Here is a 19,378-nt window from a genome sequence, read left to right on the forward strand (position 1 = left end):
TAAAAACATTATTGTTTTTTCAAAACTATATACAATTGTATTATATCGATAAAGATAAAAAATAAAAACTAAACATTAAAATCGGCACGAATACCCTTCTAGTTAGGGGTGCTCAAAAATCCGACCAACTCGATCAACCGAACCCAACCCAACCCAACGCGAAATAAATCAACACGAAACAACCCGATGTCTAATCGAGTTGTAAAATTGTCAAACCGTAGGTATTGGGTTGATATTGGGTTATTATTATTTGAACCCAACCTAATCCGATGAACCCGATATCTTTTTATTTCTTAAATTTAATATGATTATTGAATTTATATTAATATATAAATTAAACAATTATAATATCATGTATGCTCTTCATATACACATATTTTCAATCTATTCACATCTCTATATAACTCATTCGTATATATATTCTCAGTAACTCTTAACATATATATGTAAATTGAGAAAATTAACTCAATGTGATATACGTAAAAAGTATGAATAATTTGTATCAAATGGTTGATGATAAAAAAAATTATAAGTAGAGAAATAACATACAAGGTTATAAAAATATTTTAATGTATCAATGTATCAACCCAACAGGTTGGGTTAAGATTTTTCAAACCGTAAACATTAAATTAGGTTGTTCAAATATTTTCAATCCAATCAACCCAACCTCTAAACACCCCCTTGGTTTTATTCTTCTAATAACAATTGAGACAATATATGTTCTTGTCAAAATAAATGGATTAAAATTTATTAACAATAAAATATGATTAATTTATGAAACAGAAGACCTAAAAATAGGTAACGAGAGAGCAGGGCTAATATTTCTGTTTTTAATTCCCTTCAAACTCGCGCCAAGGATGATGCAATGGTAAATACATACAGATACCTGTATATATTGAGAGACAAGAGAACCTTCTAGTGAGAGAAAGAGGGGATAGAGAGAGTGGGAGGAGCACTGGTATATAATAAGTGCTCTTCCGACGTCGAAAGCACGAGAATTTGTGAGTGTCCTTTTAGCTTTTTGAATACTGTCATATGCTTCTACTTGATTCTGCTAATGTGGATGAACATACTGTAAAGGTTCGTCCGGTTTTAGTTGAATTTTAATGTGTTCTTCATATGTGCCAGCGCCATTGATTTCGGTTATGTGTTTTTCGTTGTTTTTGAAGCTTTCAGTTGAATAAAACAACCGGCAATCTCTGGGGTTCTTTAATTTTCTTTGGGTAAAAGTTTAATTTCGTGTGAGATCAGTCTGATGTTTTATAATTTATGCATTTGGTGCTTTTTCTTGGTTCATCTTCTGTCTGGCATGATTTTGTTTGATGAAATTTGAAGAAAGGGTGGTGTTTATGTTTTTCAAAATTAACCCTTAATCACTTTTGTTCTGATGATCGTTAGTTTGGTAGCTTTTAGTTCGTTTTGCGATTAGTCCCTTAAGGATTTGATTTTGGAGATGAAGTTTCTCCGAAATTGTATCTGACAGAAAAGAAGGGACATAAGTTACATAACTTCTTTTCACATGTCTAGGCTCTGGAATGAGACTGAATGTGTTTCAGCTGCCATTGTAAAAGTTTCTAAGAGGTCACACATTTATTTAAGCCCTATATAATTTACAGGCAAAGAAGCAACTACTACTACTACCCATGATGCTTTGTTTGTATAGTAATGATGGATTTTCTTGTCTCTGCTTAGGGTGGGAAGCAAGACTTGTGTCATTCCAGCAACTGTCAAGGCAGGTAACTAACCAACTCTAGAATCATGTTTACAGTTGGGGACCGACAAAAGAGTTTAGTCGCAGGAGAAATGATGACATGTATAAGCTACATATATTCAGGCTTTGGTTTTTGATGGGAAGAAGAGGCTTACAGGCATAGTTGATTAAGGTGGTTAAACAAATAGCTTGCTATAACTAAATCTAGAGAAGGAGACTGACTCATTAGGAGTCTGTTGCTACAGTGTTATCCTACCCCTAAATTAGGATTGAGCATCGTGATGTTGTATTATAAGAAATTATTATAGCTAATTAGAAGGATCTCCTACGTATTAGGAAAATTCTGATGTTAAGATACAAAAAGGAAAGAACTGTGTTATGTATTAGCTTCATGGGAAAGTGCACCGGGAAACAACCTCTCGTTCCTGGTTGTTGAGGTAAGATCTACTTACATCCTACCCCTCCCAGACCTTATTGTCGGGTGGGATATTTTGTGGGTTCGTTTGATTTGGAAAGTGCAACTGGAGAAGTATTGGAAGATCGCCTTTTATATACTTTTGGGGGATAGAACTAGGTTAAAACTAGTGTTTTAGTGTTGTAAGTGTTCAACCCCAAAGGTCTATTTGAGATGCTTTATGTTTGGGGTTATCCCTGAATAATGGTACATATTGCTTAAACCTTGAACTATTATGATACAAGAGCATTTTTCTTAGAATTCTGGAGAGCGCATGAGTTCTCTGCTTCTACTGGTGGTGGCTAGGCGGGTACATAAACTTCCTTTTGTTGTGTTTTTTTGTCGCTTCTAGACTAATTTGTATTCACTGCAGACCTTGAATGTATCCTCCAAACCGTTCAGGATTTGTACAAACCCTCTATGGGGATTAAAAATTAGATGGTTTTGCTTTGACAAGGTTTTTCTGTATTGAGTATTGACTTAAAGTTTTCACAACCATTCTTGCATCTGCGACCAGCACAAGCTGCAATCAAGCTCCCTGGCCATCATTGCATGTTACAAAGGGCTGGTGTATTCTTATCTGTCTTTGTAACCAAACAGAGCCTTATGAAAACCTTGATAAATTCAACAATGCATACGATGCTCTTTAGTCATCTTTTATATCTCTCTCTTTCAGTTGCAAACTAAACTGTAATTCTGATAAAGTATGACAAACCTTCTGCTACTATTATGACCTAGATCTTACCTGCATTTGTTTGACTTGACTCATCTGAAGGCCACTAGAGCGCTCATACCCGTCTATGATCCTTGTATGCCTTTGTAGGGCTCTAAAGTTGGATCTTTGCTCATACCTCCAGTACTTGCTAAACCTTTTCTGCTCTGTCAACTTTATTGCTCCTATCTTGATGGCTTCTTTCCCTAACTCTCTTATCATGGAGGTCAAGAGGAGGATCCATCAAGTCAGGAGGAGGCATTTTCTTCATCCGACAGGAGGAGCCATACACTCAAGAAAAGGCATCTAAACCAAGGTCTGCGCTAATGTTTGCCTGATTAATTATTATGGTTCTCACAAGCGTCGTTTAAGGGCATGCTTTATTCTTGCGCCATTTGAATTTGAAATTTTTTTGCTAGTTTGATTCTTAGGCTGGCATTTTCTTAAGGAGTATGTCATAACTTAGCAAGGAGATTTCTCTTTAGGAGAAGGAGAAAGTCAAATAGGAGGATTTTTCAAGTTGAGTGGAAGCATCAAGATCCTGATCTACTATGGTAATCTACTGGTAGTTAGGGACTCTTATGGATAAACACTCATAAAATGATGAAGGTATCTTGCAATAAAATCAATGTGCCCATATTGTCAACAGTCAAGTTTTCCATCAGAGGACTAAACACAGTAAGTAGATTGTCGTAGCTGTAAGGAGCCAGGTTGTGTGCACATTAATTGATCATTCCCCAATCCCCCACTGAGTGTACTGGTCCACATTTAGAGTGAGTTACAACTGGCAGCCTTGTAAAGCTGCCATAAAAGACCCAAATTGATTTCATATGCAGCAAGATCGGAATGATTGATTTCATATGATCTCCTTCGATTAGGCATGATTTTAGGTTGATTGATTTAATCTTATCTTTTATTTTCTGGCATGTAGTCTATATGAAATTTTCCCCATAGACATAGAACATCAATAACCCTTTTTAGCCTTAAATTACGTTAACATCCTAGGTTGGAATAAATTAAAGAAGCATAGACAATAAACTCAGAACTTTTTCTCAACTCTCCTCTTTTGTTCTTCATAGCCTTCTCATATACATGGTTCTCTTATCGCTTAATTAGCTTAACCAGGACGGTGTTGATGCTAAGGCCACATGACTCTTCCAGGTGCAAGTCCTTGACACCAGGACGAAAGGACTCTCCTTGGCTATGGTTAATAACTAAGTGAAAACATGGGACTGACCTCTAAAGCTACATAGACCGATCATGTAGTTTTAGCTGGTTTCATAGTGACAATGGTATTGGTGTGCTATATCATGTTGTTCCTTACTCAGGTTTGTTGTTCAACTGGCTTGCTTGGGTGTCTAGCTGTGATATGTTGGGCACTCTAGTTATAATGTTGAAGTTAAGGGTTAGTGAAACTCTAGCGGAATTATCTTCTGAATGCTAATGTTCATGCTTCTTATCAAAACTGGAGGGCACATTTTGGATGAAATTATCTTTTCATTTTTAGTTCAAAGCAGATATGAAGTTACCGACAACAGTCTTATTGGAGGTGAAATCAATTGTTTAATTCTGGATGAAGGCTGTACTCCATTTATTGACATATGGGTCTTATGCCATCCTGTTAAGGGTATACTTTTTTCAAAAAGTTTTAGTGAGAAATATTGCTCTATTTGTGTAATCGTATAGAGTTAGTGACAAATATTGTTCTATTTGTTAATAGGACAAAAGTGTACAGGAATAACTTGCACAAAATATTGCGCTACTTATCTTTTCCATTTACTTGCATAGACTATTCATAATCTTCTTTTCGTTTCGTCTTCAGGGTTGCATGCTTCATTACTTGAGGACTTGAGGGCGTTAATCACAGAATTGAAAATTATCACTGTGCATGATATCCCAGTATTTGTTTCAGGGGTGCACGAGTTTTCACGTGGAAACCAGCATGTGATCTGCTGTTAGGGAAATATGGTATATGAAATATGCAGCAACTGAAAGTTATGTAATTAAAAAATCTACAGAGGGTGACGTTTCCATAAATTACACCCTCGTAAATGGCCCCAGGGGGATTGCCTTACTTTGACCCTGAGTACGAGAGCTTAAGTATCAGAATAAATCCTCCAAGGTTCTCTCTCTCTCTCTCTCTACCCCCATCTCCTTTGTGTGAAAACCCCCTCCCAATTAAAAAGTAACTAAACTACACATGTATGATGTCTTGACACTTTCCAATGCCCATGATTAAAATTCAATTTTGGCTCGGTAGGAAGAAGTATCTTAATGTCTTGCTATATTGGTGTACTGGTGTACATAAATTGCTTTCTTGTTGTACCTCCTCTTTCTTTTGATTCTACCCACACTTGTTCTGTATTTGCAGGGTTTCTGTGGATAATACTAGTTGTGGAGACTGTACTTTAGTCAAGGTATATACTTTTGGCGCATCTATTTATGTACTATAAAGCAGATACTGACTTAATAAATAATTAGATGAGATATATTACTTTGCTTCTTCCACTTTTATATAACTTAATGAAGAAACAAACAATCAGTTTTAAACAACATAAAGACTATCAATGAAGAAAATGGTTGTGTGACATCGTAAATGTCAACTTTGTCCATTGTGATCAGTATCTGGATACTTTACAATTATGAGATTATAATGTTCAGCAAGATATCGGTAGCAGATGGAGGACATATCCTTTACTATGTATCGTCACAGTAGCTTGAGTGATAAGCTTCTGGAGACTAGAACAAGTGTACTTGTTTTGAGAAAATATTGGTCTACACATCGTATATTTCACATCTCCGCAACATGAAAGAAACAACCAAAATGCTCCAAGTAAGCCATATTGAACTATGTATTTGGGACAAAATACCCATTTTTGTAGTTTTGGGTCAACCCCTTACAACATAATCAATATAAAATTGGGCCATGGCTTCCATCTTATGGAGCAAGAGATACACTGGCTGCTAAAATTTGATACCCACTAACCGTTGTCAAAATCAAATTGCTTGTGCTCAATTGTGGTGGGAAACTTAAAGCACCTCTTGGAAGACAATTTTTTATCTTGCATTCTTAAATTTATGTAGAACTAAATCTTAGAAAAATTTCTAACTTCATATACTATATTGACAAGGGGTGACGTTGTACCAATGCAACAAAGAAACAAATAACAAGCCATAAAGGACGACACACAGATTTACGTAGTTTTCCAATAGTGTGTTGGCTAGTTCACAGACAAGGGAAAGATCAGATTCATATTAAGTTTTGTGGAGAGAGTACTGATATCTGGGTTCTGGTTGGCTAGGTCAGGATATCAGGGAATGGAGTTCATATGTTTACTCCTGAAATACATTGATAGAACCTCTGTGAAGAAAAAGGAAGAACAGAGAAATGGAGAAGAAGATTGCAATAATTGTTCAGGGATGACAATCCCTTACTCTTTCATTTAATAGAAATTTGCTTTACATCTTACCCATTCAATAAAACCGACTAAAATCCAACGGTCCTACATTTTAAGAGAGAGACTAGCAATATTCTAGAAGCTAACAACCTGAGGAATGATACACAGAAAAGGGGTGCACCTTAAGTAAGGTAGTTTTTAAGTTTGGTAGGCAATTGAGTTGTACGTTTGGGTCAGTAGCTTTGGGCAGTTGTAACATATCATGGCCATCTCCTGGGGAAGTGACCTTGTCCTCAAGGTGGAAACCAGTGAAGCTGAGTTGAAATTGTTGCAATTCTTCCTATGTATCGTTGTCAGAAGTGGTGTTTTCCCAGTGAATTAAGAGCTGAGTTTCCCACTTGTGATCCACCTTGACTCTTCGGGTTTGAAGTACAGCTTGGGGCAGCAACATTGGTCCCCCGTTGGTGAAATGAAGAGGTAAGTCTGAAGGTACCGCAGAATTCGGTTGAGGACACAACAACAGAGAAATGTGGAAGACATTGTGGACTTCGGCAGTAGCCGGTGATGCCAATTGATAGGCTACTTTTCCCACCCGAGCCGTGATCATGAAGGGCCCAAAGTACCTCTTGGCTAGTTTGGGGTATTAGCGGTTTTCTACCGAATGTTGGCGATATGGTTATAGTTTCACAAATACCCAAGACCCGACATCAAGTTCTTTATCTTGGCGGTGCTTGTCCGCTTGGTTTTTCATACGGACTTGGGCACGCTCTAGATTAAATTTAACAGAGTCCAGGATAGTCTTACGATTCTCAAGCCAAGTGTCTAGGTCGGCAACTGATGTAGACCCTGGAACAAAGTCAGTGAGCAAGGGTGGTGGATGTCCGTATGGGGAATGACCCATGGCACTATGAATGCACGTATTGTACCAATATTCTGCCCATGGCAGGTAACGAGCCCACTGATTGGGGTGATCACTGGCGAAGCTCGGAGGTATGTTTCTAAGCAATGGTTAACTACCTCGGATTGGCCATCCGTTTGTGGATGGTAAGAACTACTAAAGTTAAGGGATGTGCTCTGCAAACAAAATAATTCCCGCCAAAAATTACTAGTAAAGAGCTTATCACGAAAAAAATAATGGATGCAGGGAAACCATGGTGACGGGTATATTCATGAATGAAACGGTCTGCTAGCTTAGAGGCTGTAACAGACGCCGGTAGAGCACAAAAAGGACCATATTCCAATAACCTGTCCACGGTGACCCATATACAAGTGCTTTCGTGAGATGGTGGAAGACCGGTTATAAAATTGATGGAAATAAAGTCCCACGTTCTGCCTGGAATGGGTAACGGCTGTAGCAAACCTTGTACGGAGATGTACTTGGTTTGATTTGTAGACAGACCGAACAAGTTTGAACATAAGTCCATGAGACCAAGGAATCAACAAGTATTCCCGTTATTGAGTGAGGCCGAGGCCACTGCATCACTGCCGAAACTTTACTAGGGTCTATTGCAACTCGTGCTTCTGTGATGGTGTGCCCCAAGTATGCAATTTGGGTCTGCCCAAAATCACATTTAGCTAACTTGGCAAAGAACGAATGATCTTGTAACAATTGTAGGACTGTGGCCAATTGTTGCAAGTGTGACTCCCATGATTGACTGTAGATCAGAATATCGTCAAAGAAGACAAGCATGCATTTACGGAGTTGGTGACGAAAAAGGTTGTTCATGCTTGCTTGAAAGGTGTTTGGGGCATTCGATAAGCCGAACGACATGACAAGGAGTTTGTAATGACCCTCGTGGGTACGGAAGGCAGTTTTGGCAATGTCGGGGGAATGGACACGGATTTGGAAATACCCACTCCAGAGATCCATTTTAGAAAAATATTTAGCACCATGCAGCTCATCTAGGAGTTCATCCACGGTAGGAATGGGAAAACGGTCTCTTATGGTGATGGTGTTAAGGGTGCGATAATCAAAACAAAAACGCCATGAACCATCCTTTTTCTTTACTAATAAGACTGGAGAAGGAATAGGGCTTGTGGATGACCGGATTAATCCTTGTTGAAGCATAAGTTGCACTTGTCGCTCCAATTTGGACTTCTGGAAATATGGATTGCGATAGGGGCGGATACTGATTTGTTGGGACTGAGGTTGTAGATTGATGTGGTGATCGAGGTCACGAGTAGGAAGTAATGCCTCTGGAGTTTGGAAAACCTTTGCAAACTTGTCGAGAAGGACTTTGATTGCTGGATGAGTGATGTGGCTTTGAGTTTTGACCAGAGATGGCGGTAGGTCGGGGCTATAGTGGTCCATGGTTAGGGAATGTAGTAGGTGGAGGTGGAAATAGGAGGCTGCTGACTCGGTTTGATGAATACGTCATAACTAACTTAAGGTGATCGGAGATGGTGGTGCGGTATGTGTGAGTCCTTGTGGGGTGATGGTTGTTTCACCATGTACAAAGTACATAGTGAGGGTGTTGTGGTCGGTAGTAATTGGCCCTAAAGTAGCCAACCATTGCACTCCCAGAACCGCATTTTCCCCCGGAGAAATTTAAGATGTGAAAGTCCACATAGAACTAATGTCCTTGAACAAGCAATGGAACCTTTGAACATAATCCTATGGTATGTAACTTCTCACCATTACCAACTGCAACCGCAAATCATTGGGAAGTGATAGGGAGTCGTAAAAACTGGACAATACGAGATAGAAAGTAATTGTGAATACTGCCTGTATCTACCAAAATCGAAATAGGGGATTCCGATATCGATGCGTAAAATCGAAAAGTTCGTTGGTGAGTGGTTCCCGTTAGAGCATGCAGTGAAATCTCGGGAGTTGGTTCCATGAAATCTGTATGAAATCTGTGAGAGGGCATGTCTCATGCATAGGATCAGGTGGTACTGTCTCTTCATCCCCATCGAGTAATTGTAGAGATTTATTTTTGCATTTGTGCCCGGGTCTAAAACGTTCATAACAGTTGAAGCACAGGCCTTGGGCACGACTTTCTTTTTTGATTAAGGGGCAGTTTGGCAGTTGCTGAATGGTTTGGTGCAGAATGATTAAGTGGTCAGAATGATGAAGAGGCTCTCATGATATAGTGCAAAATGAAATATAATTGTTTAGTAATTGTGTATGATGAAATTAGGGCGCTGAATGGTTAAGGGAGGCCCACGATACAAAATCATTCAGAGGGTTTTAGAACCATTAAGAGGCAGACCTTTTTTTTGCCAAACAAGATTCACCTCTTAACGATTCAGGGATGCCTCTTAATGGAACTATTAAGAGGTAAACAAACAACCCCTAACCTGGATATACAACCGCTTTGGTCACTCCTTCATGAGGAGAAGATCATTGATCCGAGTTGTCGAAGCAGCCTCACTGCAATTACAAAGTATTAGAGGAAGGCTCTTACCATAAGACTTCCTTCTGCAATCCTTGCAAAGCCAAGGAGTCTTGGTGCACCTTGCCACCTTTTCAAATATACCGATAAAAGTGGACAAGACATTTTATATGGGTGTACATTATAATTTCTTCGAGTAAAAAGGACTGAACTCACTAAATTATACGACATATCAAATCTAAATGGCCTTACCTGGTTTGCTACATTTTATGTTACCAAAAGGCGATCAGTTGTGTGTTATTATTTTCCAGAAACAGTAAATGCAATGAGAGCAACATCACTTTTCAGGCTTAATTATGTGTCAGTAGGATGCTTTTCTTTGCTTATCCGAATCTTTAGTAATTTGTTAGACTGACTGGGTAGACGTTTGTATGTTTTGATAGGTTGACAGTGTAAACAAACCAGGAATACTTTTGGAGGTGGTGCAAATTCTAGCAGATCTCGATCTCATCATTACTAAAGCATACATATCCTCTGATGGTGGATGGTTCATGGATGGTATGTGTATATTGCAAAAAGAAATACACAAAATATTTCACATTTTTCCCAATTGCCTACTTGAACATAAAGTTTATCACACTTTTACTCTTGTAAACCTATCAAATTGCATCATTTGCTCCAATTTTAATCACATTACATAATGCCCTTCTCTTTTTCTATTGTCCAAATTGATTACTTGCGTTAGTTAAATTCAATTATTGTTGGACGAAAATAATGTAATTGTCATAATAATGTGATTGATATATCTTTTTGTTGAGGTATGCAATTGAGAAAACCACGAAACCTATATAACTCTTTTGCCAAATATTACCACTACAAAAAAATCTGATAAATTCTCATATTTGCATATGAAGATTAGCGTTTGTTTCTTAACGTGAGAACATGTGGAACCCCCAGATCACTCTCCAAAATAGCTCTTGAGGAGAAAGGGGAGGTTCCAACATATATACAGGAGAAATGGTTCAAGTCTAGCTGATGTGAGACTCCAACATAGCCAAATAAACAGTATTGTGTTTCCTTCACATGTAAACCCTGGTATTTGATACAAAGTCAAGGTAATGATATAGTCCAACAAATTTAGGAAGGAAATGGAACTTACATACAAGTTGCACTAATCACAATTATGGGCATGCAATATTTTCTATATATGGATGGTGGCATCTTTTGCAGCATTCCACAAGTGCCAACCTTGTTAAAAGCTAGTAGTAGCTCAAGGAGAGTAGTCTCTTTTCTCTTTTATTTTCACAAATACCAACTTCCATCATAGTTTTATGTATACTTTCACATGCACATGTGTAATATATCAAAATGGTGGATTATCGGTTTCCTAATATTCTTCTACAGTGTTTCATGTCACAGACCAACAAGGAAATAAAATAACAGACAATATGACGATTGACTACATAGAAAAGGTATGTTTTCTGTTCAAGTTATATATGTTCTAAATTTTGCAATTTTTCAGTTGTAGTGGAACTTGATACCCACAAAAACGTCATACCCACCTAGCAAAATCAATGTATAGAAGAAAGATGTAAGAAATGAGTAAAACAGGAAAGAGAATGACATTTGGTATTGGGTGGAACATTAGAGCATCTCCAAACTATGCCACATAAGATTTCTCTTTCCAACACATTTTATAAACCTTCTACCCCCAATCATGAACCGGTCCATGATTTATAATTAAAAATTACAACAAAAGACAGTGAATAAATTCATGTACTAGTTGTTTATTAAAATGGCTTTGGAGCCCACAAAAAGTGGTGGTGGAACTGGTCCACACTTTTTTTTGTCTCACAATGGTATAAACCGTTTTTTTCCAAGCTGATGTGGCAATGTACCTCCAAGACCCACCCATTTTGGGATGCTCTTACCTATTCTATAAGCAAAATGCTGCAGCAAAGCGTTGGCTTGTGTAACTTGTTTCTATATATTAATTTTATATTTGGGTTATTCCAATGTGTCAGGCTCTGGGTCCGAAAGGCCACACAGCAGATGAAAGCAGGACATGGCCCGCGAAAAGGGTTGGGGTCCACTCTATGGGTGACTACACAGCCATTGAGCTTGTTGGAAGGGACCGCCCAGGTCTATTATCAGAGATCTCTGCTGTAATTGCGAACCTCAAATTTAATGTTGCTGCTGCTGAAGTCTGGACACACAACAGGAAAATAGCATGTGTTGTTTATTTAAATGACGATGCCACTTCTCGTGCCGTGGATGATCCGACTCGATTGTCTGCTATGGAAGAACAGCTCAAGAATATCCTTCGTGTGTGTGGAGATGATGATAAAGTGGCTCATACCAAATTCTCAATGGGTCTGACCCATATTGACCGCCGACTGCACCAGATGTTATTTGCTGAAATGGATTATGCGGGGAAGGGGTTAACAGCTGAGGCTGATTGTGCTGCTTTTCTGGAGCTCAAGATTTCAATTGATCGGTGTGCAGAGAAAGGCTACTCGGTGGTCACTGTTAGGTGTAGGGATCGCCCAAAACTTATGTTTGATATTGTCTGCACCCTCACAGACATGCAATATGTTGTTTTTCATGCCACCATATCATCTGATACCCCCTATGCAACACAGGTATGTCACTTGCAACTAAATGTCATAATTTACTTTATTTATCTGCTCGACAAGAATCATTTCTCTAAATTGATTGAAATGCACTAAATCATCGCTTCGGATAAAATCGGATTTTCTAGTAATAACATCTAACGATCAGAAACCTCAAGTTTCTAGATGTGACATAATGAAATGAGGCTTACATATGTATCCTTCCATCGGTAGATGAGTCAAATCCAATGCCTTGAAAACATGTTCTAGGATTTTCGGGGATTAGAATTATTATGCAACAACTAATGTGAAGCTTTGTAATATAGCATCAGCGAAGTATTTGAGTAGCCTCTTGGCGATTACACGGCACGCTTATTGACAGGGATTCTAGATCCTAGAAGTTCCCCTCTCACCATTTCTCTTTGTACCCTGAAGAAAGTAAATCTAACATTGGGACATTTTTATAGACAATTTGTATTTGCTTGATGGTAAAAAATTTAGAAAAATGTTACTGAATTTTCTCTATAATTGTAAATTGGAGTCTTCTTTTTGGGAGGGAGGGAGTATTTCAGATGTAGACCTGCTCTTGCAACCATGTATAGTTATAACACCACTGAAGTGACAAAAAGAGAGAAGATGATGCCAATATTCTTTCTAGTTGGGCTTATTGCTTGAATTTGGAAAGTAGATGTTAACTAGAGTGTGTGTGATTTTTAAAAAACATTCAGGAGTATTATATTCGTCACGTGGATGGTTCCCCTGTTAACACCGAAGGAGAGGAGGAGAGGGTCATCAGGTGTATTGAGGCTGCAATTCTGCGAAGAGTAAGCGAGGTAAGGAATATTATTATACTCTGTATTTTCTTTAAATCAAAAACAAACCAAACCAAGCAGACACAATAGTAAAGGTCTGTTAGGTTTGTAGGAATGGAATGGAATTGGGGGAATTTGGATTTCAAGTCCATTCCAATCCTGTGTTTGGTATGTAGGAATGGAATGGAATTTTGGGAATTTGGATTTCAGATCCTCTCCAATCCCGTGCTTAATATGTAGGATTATCTGGATTTGAAATACTAGGATTCTGCAAACATAGAATTTTGAAACCCCCCATGGTGGTTGGGATTTCATGGAATTTCGTAGAATTTGTATATAATAATGTTTTAAAATATATTAAAAACATTTATTTTAATAATTCATCGATAAAAAGGTAACTTAATTATTTTTATAATTATTTATTATTTGTTTTTATACATTATTTAAAAAAATGGAATTCCATTTCATTCCAAATCCAACGAACCATACACATGAAAGATTCCAAATCCAACTCCCTCCAATTCCAAATTATTCCCCAAAATTCAAATCCTTCAAGACCAAACATCCCCCAAGTAATTCCAACCGAAAGGTAGGAAACTAGAATCAAAAGGGTTCCTTTGTAAGTGGGTGTCATTAGTTTCTACCATTTTTCTTTGAACCATACACATGAAAGATTCCAAATCCAACTCCCTCCAATTCCAAATTCTTCCCCGAAATTCAAATCCTTCAAAACCAAACATCCCCCAAGTAATTCCAACCGAAAGGTAGGAAACTAGAATCAAAAGGGTTCCTTTGTAAGTGGGTATCATTAGTTTCTACCATTTTTCTTCGATTCATTCTCCATCTTTCATTTTGTAGGTCCCAACTTCATTTCTACTCAAAATAAATGAGGCTAATACACCTTTTTTTTCTGCCACCATATAATACGACCTCTTTTTCTATGATCAACTGTAACTCTAGGGAATCATTGGCAATTTGGCATTGAAATGTGAAAATTATTGGTCCATTCTCTGTGGCCCTGCGGCTTTGTGATCTCCCGGTTATAAGATGAAACTCCGGGAAAATTTGTTAGAATGCTTATAACTTTCTCTTCTAATAGTTTCAACAAGTCATTTTACTTGAGCCGTCCCACTTTATTTGAAAAAAGCATACCATTGTGGATGCTTAATGTCACGATTCATACCAAATTTTAATCAAGGGTCCAAGTCATGTTTTTCTTTTTCTTCTTTGGGTGATCAAGGGTTTGAGCCTTGAGCTATGTGCGAAAGACCGTGTAGGATTGCTTTCTGAAGTGACAAGAGTCCTGCGCGAAAATGGGCTATCGGTGTCAAGAGCAGGTGTAACAACCGTGGGTGAGCAAGCAGTGAATATTTTCTACGTAAGAGATGCTTCTGGGAATCCGGTAGACATGAAAACTATAGAAAGGCTGAGAAAGGAAATAGGGGAGACAATGATGGTTAATATAAAGAAATCCCCATCATCAAGTTCTAAGGTACCCGAAGCAAGAAATAGAATGAGCTTTTCGCTTGGCAGCTTATTTGAACGCTTCTTGCCTTGACATATTTCTTCGGTGTTCTTGTATAGAATGAATAATCAATGGCATACGATATATATATATATATATATATACAACTTACGAGCACGAGGACTGGTTAGTATTTTCCCATGTAAGTATATCGTCTTTGTTTTTTTCTTTCTTCTAAATGTGTTACCTCATCTTGTTGTTGGTATTAAGTAAATAAAAGTCTTGTTGGAATGTTGGAAATTTTGCGTTGTTTACAAGGCCTGTGGGAACTAGATCCTCTTTTACAAGCAAGTAATTAATGCCTTTGAAATGATAAGAGCGGAAACGAATAAGCTTTTAACTACAAAGAGATTATAAGCATAATGATGAAGGAAACACAAACAGAAACAGAAAGATTGGCCATCGTCATCATCATATACTGATTGGACATCATCATCTCTCGTTAGGTTGTTGGGAGATACGTCGTACTAAAAACACTAAACAAGTTCCCTATTTATAGCCTACAACAGAAAAGTCAAAGCACCCTCCAATGAATGAGATCCATGTGTAGAAGTGCAATAATCGCTTCAAGCTGAGATGGCAGACTATGATAGGATGACAACACCGAGTAAATCCGCTAATAGTTTGGGATTCTTCAATTGATCTTCTTAACATTGCAAGTAAATCTGCATCCGTCGAATCCATGCTAGTCTGTGATAGCAACTTAGCATACAACATTGATTTAAGTTCATCCACCGATAGATCTGTATCTTGAAAAGATTGAGGGGGTGGTGACGGAATAGGATCTTCTTCAACAACCTTTTGTTTCCCCTTCAATAATGATTTAATCCCCCTTATTTCTTCCATAAAAGAGTTTTGAACAGCCTTTAGGGTGCGTCCAGATATTCACTCGTCACAAAGTCTGGTAAACTAACACCTGGACTACTTAGGTTGCCCGCTGAAACAACAGTTGAATAAACCATTGTGCCTATGTTCAACGCTGGAATATGTTAACATTGGTAGGACTTCTGACCGGTCTTTGTAGAATGTCACTTAGTGACTCCACTTTGGTATGTTTTGGAGTTAAAGATAATATATCTGAATAAGTAAAATGTTTTGAATTTTTTAATTCAGCATTCAGATTACGTTTCCTTTTAGTGAATAAAACAAATTTACAACTACCAAGCTTAACATTTTGATTCTTTATAGAAGTATTAAAGCTTCATGATTTGACTCTTTAGCTTGGTTCGTTCATCAAAACTGGAATTTAAATCCTTCTCGAGATCATGGATCTTTTATAAATTTAACTCATGTATTTTATCTTTGCAAGCCAAACGCATGGTCAATTCAGAAATTTCATCATTAAGCTCTTTGACTTTAAGCGAAAGTTTATTTTGAACTTCTTCCATTGATCTCTTCTTAGATTTTAACTCCGCCTCAAGCTCATAAATTTGCTTCTCTAAAGCATAAATTTTAACATTTGAGTCAAATTCAGAATTAGAATGAATTACCCAATCCTGTTTTTCAGAGTCCTTTCACTCAAATAAAAATCATAAATCACCTCTGATTCAGATTTAGGATCTGAGTCATATAGCACATTTTCAAATATATCAGATCTTGAAGATTCTTCATTTTGTGACACATATTTTGAAGAAAAGTGAACTTTCTGTGGGATAAAATGTCTCAATTTCAAAGTGTGAAAATTCAAGTTTTCTGTTGCATAACTAGAGTTCAAATCATCATATCTCAATCCTACAGTTTTCAAATTCAGTGTTTCAAAACCTTCTTCATCTGATTTATGCATATCACTTTTAGAAGATACAGGTGATTCAGATTCCGACTTAACAAAAATCTCTCAAATAAAAGAAATATAAAATTTTGTATTCCCCTTTCATTAAAATCGTACAAAGATTTTGGGGCCTTCTTCAAGTATCAGACTCAATAGATCCTAAACCCATTTGGGGACTGCAAAATCTTGTGTCATTGGGTTTATGTGTCAAAATTTTCAGTGTCTACTCAGATTGACCTTGATTGAAAATAACTTGCTCCAACTGTTTGACTTTGTCATACAATTTTCCTCTTTCTTCAAAAATCATGTCAAATTTTAAGTGGGTGTTGATTCTCTCACCCTCTGCTTCACTCAAACTACTTTTCAGTGTGATAACTTTATTTTCAAGATCAGATATAAGATGTTCTCTTTCTTTTCTGAGTATTTCTTTCTCTTCTCTTAGACTTTCACTCAAACCTTTATATACAAAGCTTTCTTTTTGAAATTTTAGCAATAAAGATCCTTCAACCATAAGCCTTTGTCTTAGAACTTCAGCCCTCAAGGATTCAATTTCATAATAGAATGAAGTTAGTATCTCATAATTAGATGTAATGTTTCCATGTCCTTTGACATCTTAAAAAAAATGACTTGAAATGATCGTTCAGAAAATGATCTTGAACAGGTTTGGAATCCTCAGAAAATGGCATTTTTTACTTTTTTTTTTAAATAGCACCCCACTTCACACTAGAAAAATTGCTCAACACAAGATATCGCTTGAAGAATATATCGCTCACCTCTTAATCCACTCACGCTTTGGGCGATGAGGGATATTATTGGGCAATACAACGGGCGATTAAAGAGGTTATCGGCCAACACCGTAGGCGATAAGCACAAATCACAATCAGCTCAAGTGTTGGGCGGATTATACTTTTATCGGGCAAAGGCTTGTCCGATATATACCTTTTATCGCCTATGCCTTGGGCGATGAAGTCCAAAACTTAGACAAACTATTCAACAAAATTGAGCGATAACTACCAAATTATGAGCGATAAAATTCACACTTTGAGCGATGAGTACAAAAACCTTCCAAGACTTGGGCGATGAGCACAAGATATCTTCCAATACTTGTGCGATGAAGACCCAAAACATTCAATGAGCGATGAGCAATCAGTCAATACAGATTCATTGGCGATGAGCATATGAATATCACTCAATGAATATTCAATGGGCGATGAAGATTGGTCAAACAATAACTTCAAGAAAATCACCAAATTCGATCAAAAATCCAAAATTGGATGCTATAAACTGCACAGATTATATTGCACACACACTAGAAACACTTTTTGTTATGCCAATTTGATGAAAAACATATTAAAATGGTTCAATTTGATCAAAATGATCAAAAACAGTTTCGAACACAAAAATAGGGAGTTTTGATCACAAATTCAAACAATTAAAATTTAATACAATTCCAAAACCAATTCAGATTCTTTCTGTTTGCTCTGATACCAATTATAGATCCCAGATTCAAGTCTATAACACACTATTCATCAAGATCAAGAACACTTAGAATAGATCCAAGTATGTCGGCAAGTCATTTATGTAAAGATCAAAGTATAAAGTGTTCTTGAGCTCTCAAAGATCTCACATATTCAGAATCTCTCAATGCTAAAGAATGATTAACCAACCAACAAAACTACCAACCAATCTATTTATACCAGGGAATACAAGGGAACAAACTATCTACAAAACTTGTAAACCTACACTACAAAGCAATATTAAAACAGTTTAAAGTAGAAGGACTTGAATACAACATTTTTGACCCAACAAGAGCACTGATTTATCAGTAACATCTTTTGACCTAAACATAGCATTTAAAAAGTTGAGGTACTAAAACTGACAAACCATCAAACTTGCATAACACAAGTACACAACCCACAAAATTTCTCGTCAAGACTTCCGTCGACATTATTTCGATGACAACTCGTTGGCAATCAGAAAATAACCGTTTGGCTTCGTTTGTTCACCGTTTTCGAAACTTCATTTTGCATATCATTTTCTCTAGAAAAACATTTTTTTCAACCATAAGAACAAGAATCAACGAAACCATCAAGTATTGAATATCATTTTCTCATTTAAAGTTTCAGTTTTTATATAACTCGAAAATCTTTAAAGAAACTCAAAATTGGACCTTCTAAACTAAAATCTGAGACATAAGCCTACTAAAGCTCGATAAAGGACTTAAATATGAAGCTAACATATAAAGAACTCGAAGTTTGGGAGAGTATTTCACCTCAAAACAACGATAAATCGAGATTTCGGCCAGAGACTTTGAGCTCCGATTTCTCCCTAACTACTCCATAATATTTGCTACTTTCTTGAAACATTATGCTGCTAAGATGGTTGGCTTCATTTATATTTAAATTGTTTGTCTTATTAGTTGACTAAATGAGTCAATAACATTCTTCAAAATTTGTTGCATTCAAGTTTTAAATTTTCTACAAAGAAAGTCCTTCAAGTATGAGAAAGTTGACGTCTGATACCCCCTGAACTCTTAGAAAATGACATTTGGTCCCTTGACTTCAACACTTCGGACCATATTACACTATTCACCCTTGATCTAACATTTTTCTTTATTTTTAGTCCGATTGAACATAAACTCCTTTATTCACTTCTCACTTTCATTAAATTACATGATTGACCCCCTTTTCACTTTTTTCCTTCACATTTTTGGTCCAATAAAGCCCATTTCTTTTTATATTTATTTATTTACCCTATTTTAGGGTGTCGCATGGTAGACCTTGTATCTGATACCATGTGAGAAGATGTAATACACCAGAACCTCATTAAATTACTCTCTGAAACAACCATTTAGGAGAGAAAAGGGGATTCCAACATATATAGAGGATAAATGATCCAAATTTAGCCAACGTGAGACTCCAACTTGTATGTTATCAAAAATATGTTCGTTTTTAGGATGATTTACAAGACATTTAAAAAAAAACATTCATATTAAAATGGCTAATATTATTATTTTACTTTTCTTGGATCTTATTTGTCTGTCACCCTTTT

At 37.0% G+C, this 19,378-nt stretch overlaps 1 protein-coding gene across 10 annotated transcripts; it reads left to right on the plus strand.

The window, feature by feature from the left end:
• Positions 1-901: 901 nt before the first annotated feature.
• LOC112511777 (ACT domain-containing protein ACR3) lies at positions 902-14,795 on the plus strand. Of its 10 annotated transcripts, XM_025117532.1 has the most exons (12): positions 902-1,080; positions 1,693-1,736; positions 2,989-3,193; positions 3,297-4,205; positions 4,349-4,504; positions 4,700-4,999; positions 5,249-5,294; positions 10,054-10,168; positions 11,015-11,082; positions 11,635-12,252; positions 12,951-13,055; positions 14,275-14,705. In XM_025117532.1, exons 6-12 carry the CDS (start codon positions 4,929-4,931, stop codon positions 14,590-14,592), a joined length of 1,341 nt encoding a protein of 446 aa, XP_024973300.1. In that variant the 5' UTR covers positions 902-1,080; positions 1,693-1,736; positions 2,989-3,193; positions 3,297-4,205; positions 4,349-4,504; positions 4,700-4,928; the 3' UTR covers positions 14,593-14,705. The 10 variants fall into 10 exon arrangements, with proteins under 10 accessions (XP_024973300.1, XP_024973299.1, XP_024973301.1 ...); XM_025117531.1 differs by having other exon boundaries at positions 3,297-4,504; positions 14,275-14,795; XM_025117533.1 differs by having other exon boundaries at positions 3,297-4,504; positions 4,790-4,999.
• Positions 14,796-19,378: the final 4,583 nt, after the last annotated feature.

This window comes from Cynara cardunculus, assembly GCF_001531365.2.
Source record: "Cynara cardunculus var. scolymus isolate 2C chromosome LG 4, CcrdV1, whole genome shotgun sequence".
NCBI lineage: Eukaryota > Viridiplantae > Streptophyta > Magnoliopsida > Asterales > Asteraceae > Cynara > Cynara cardunculus.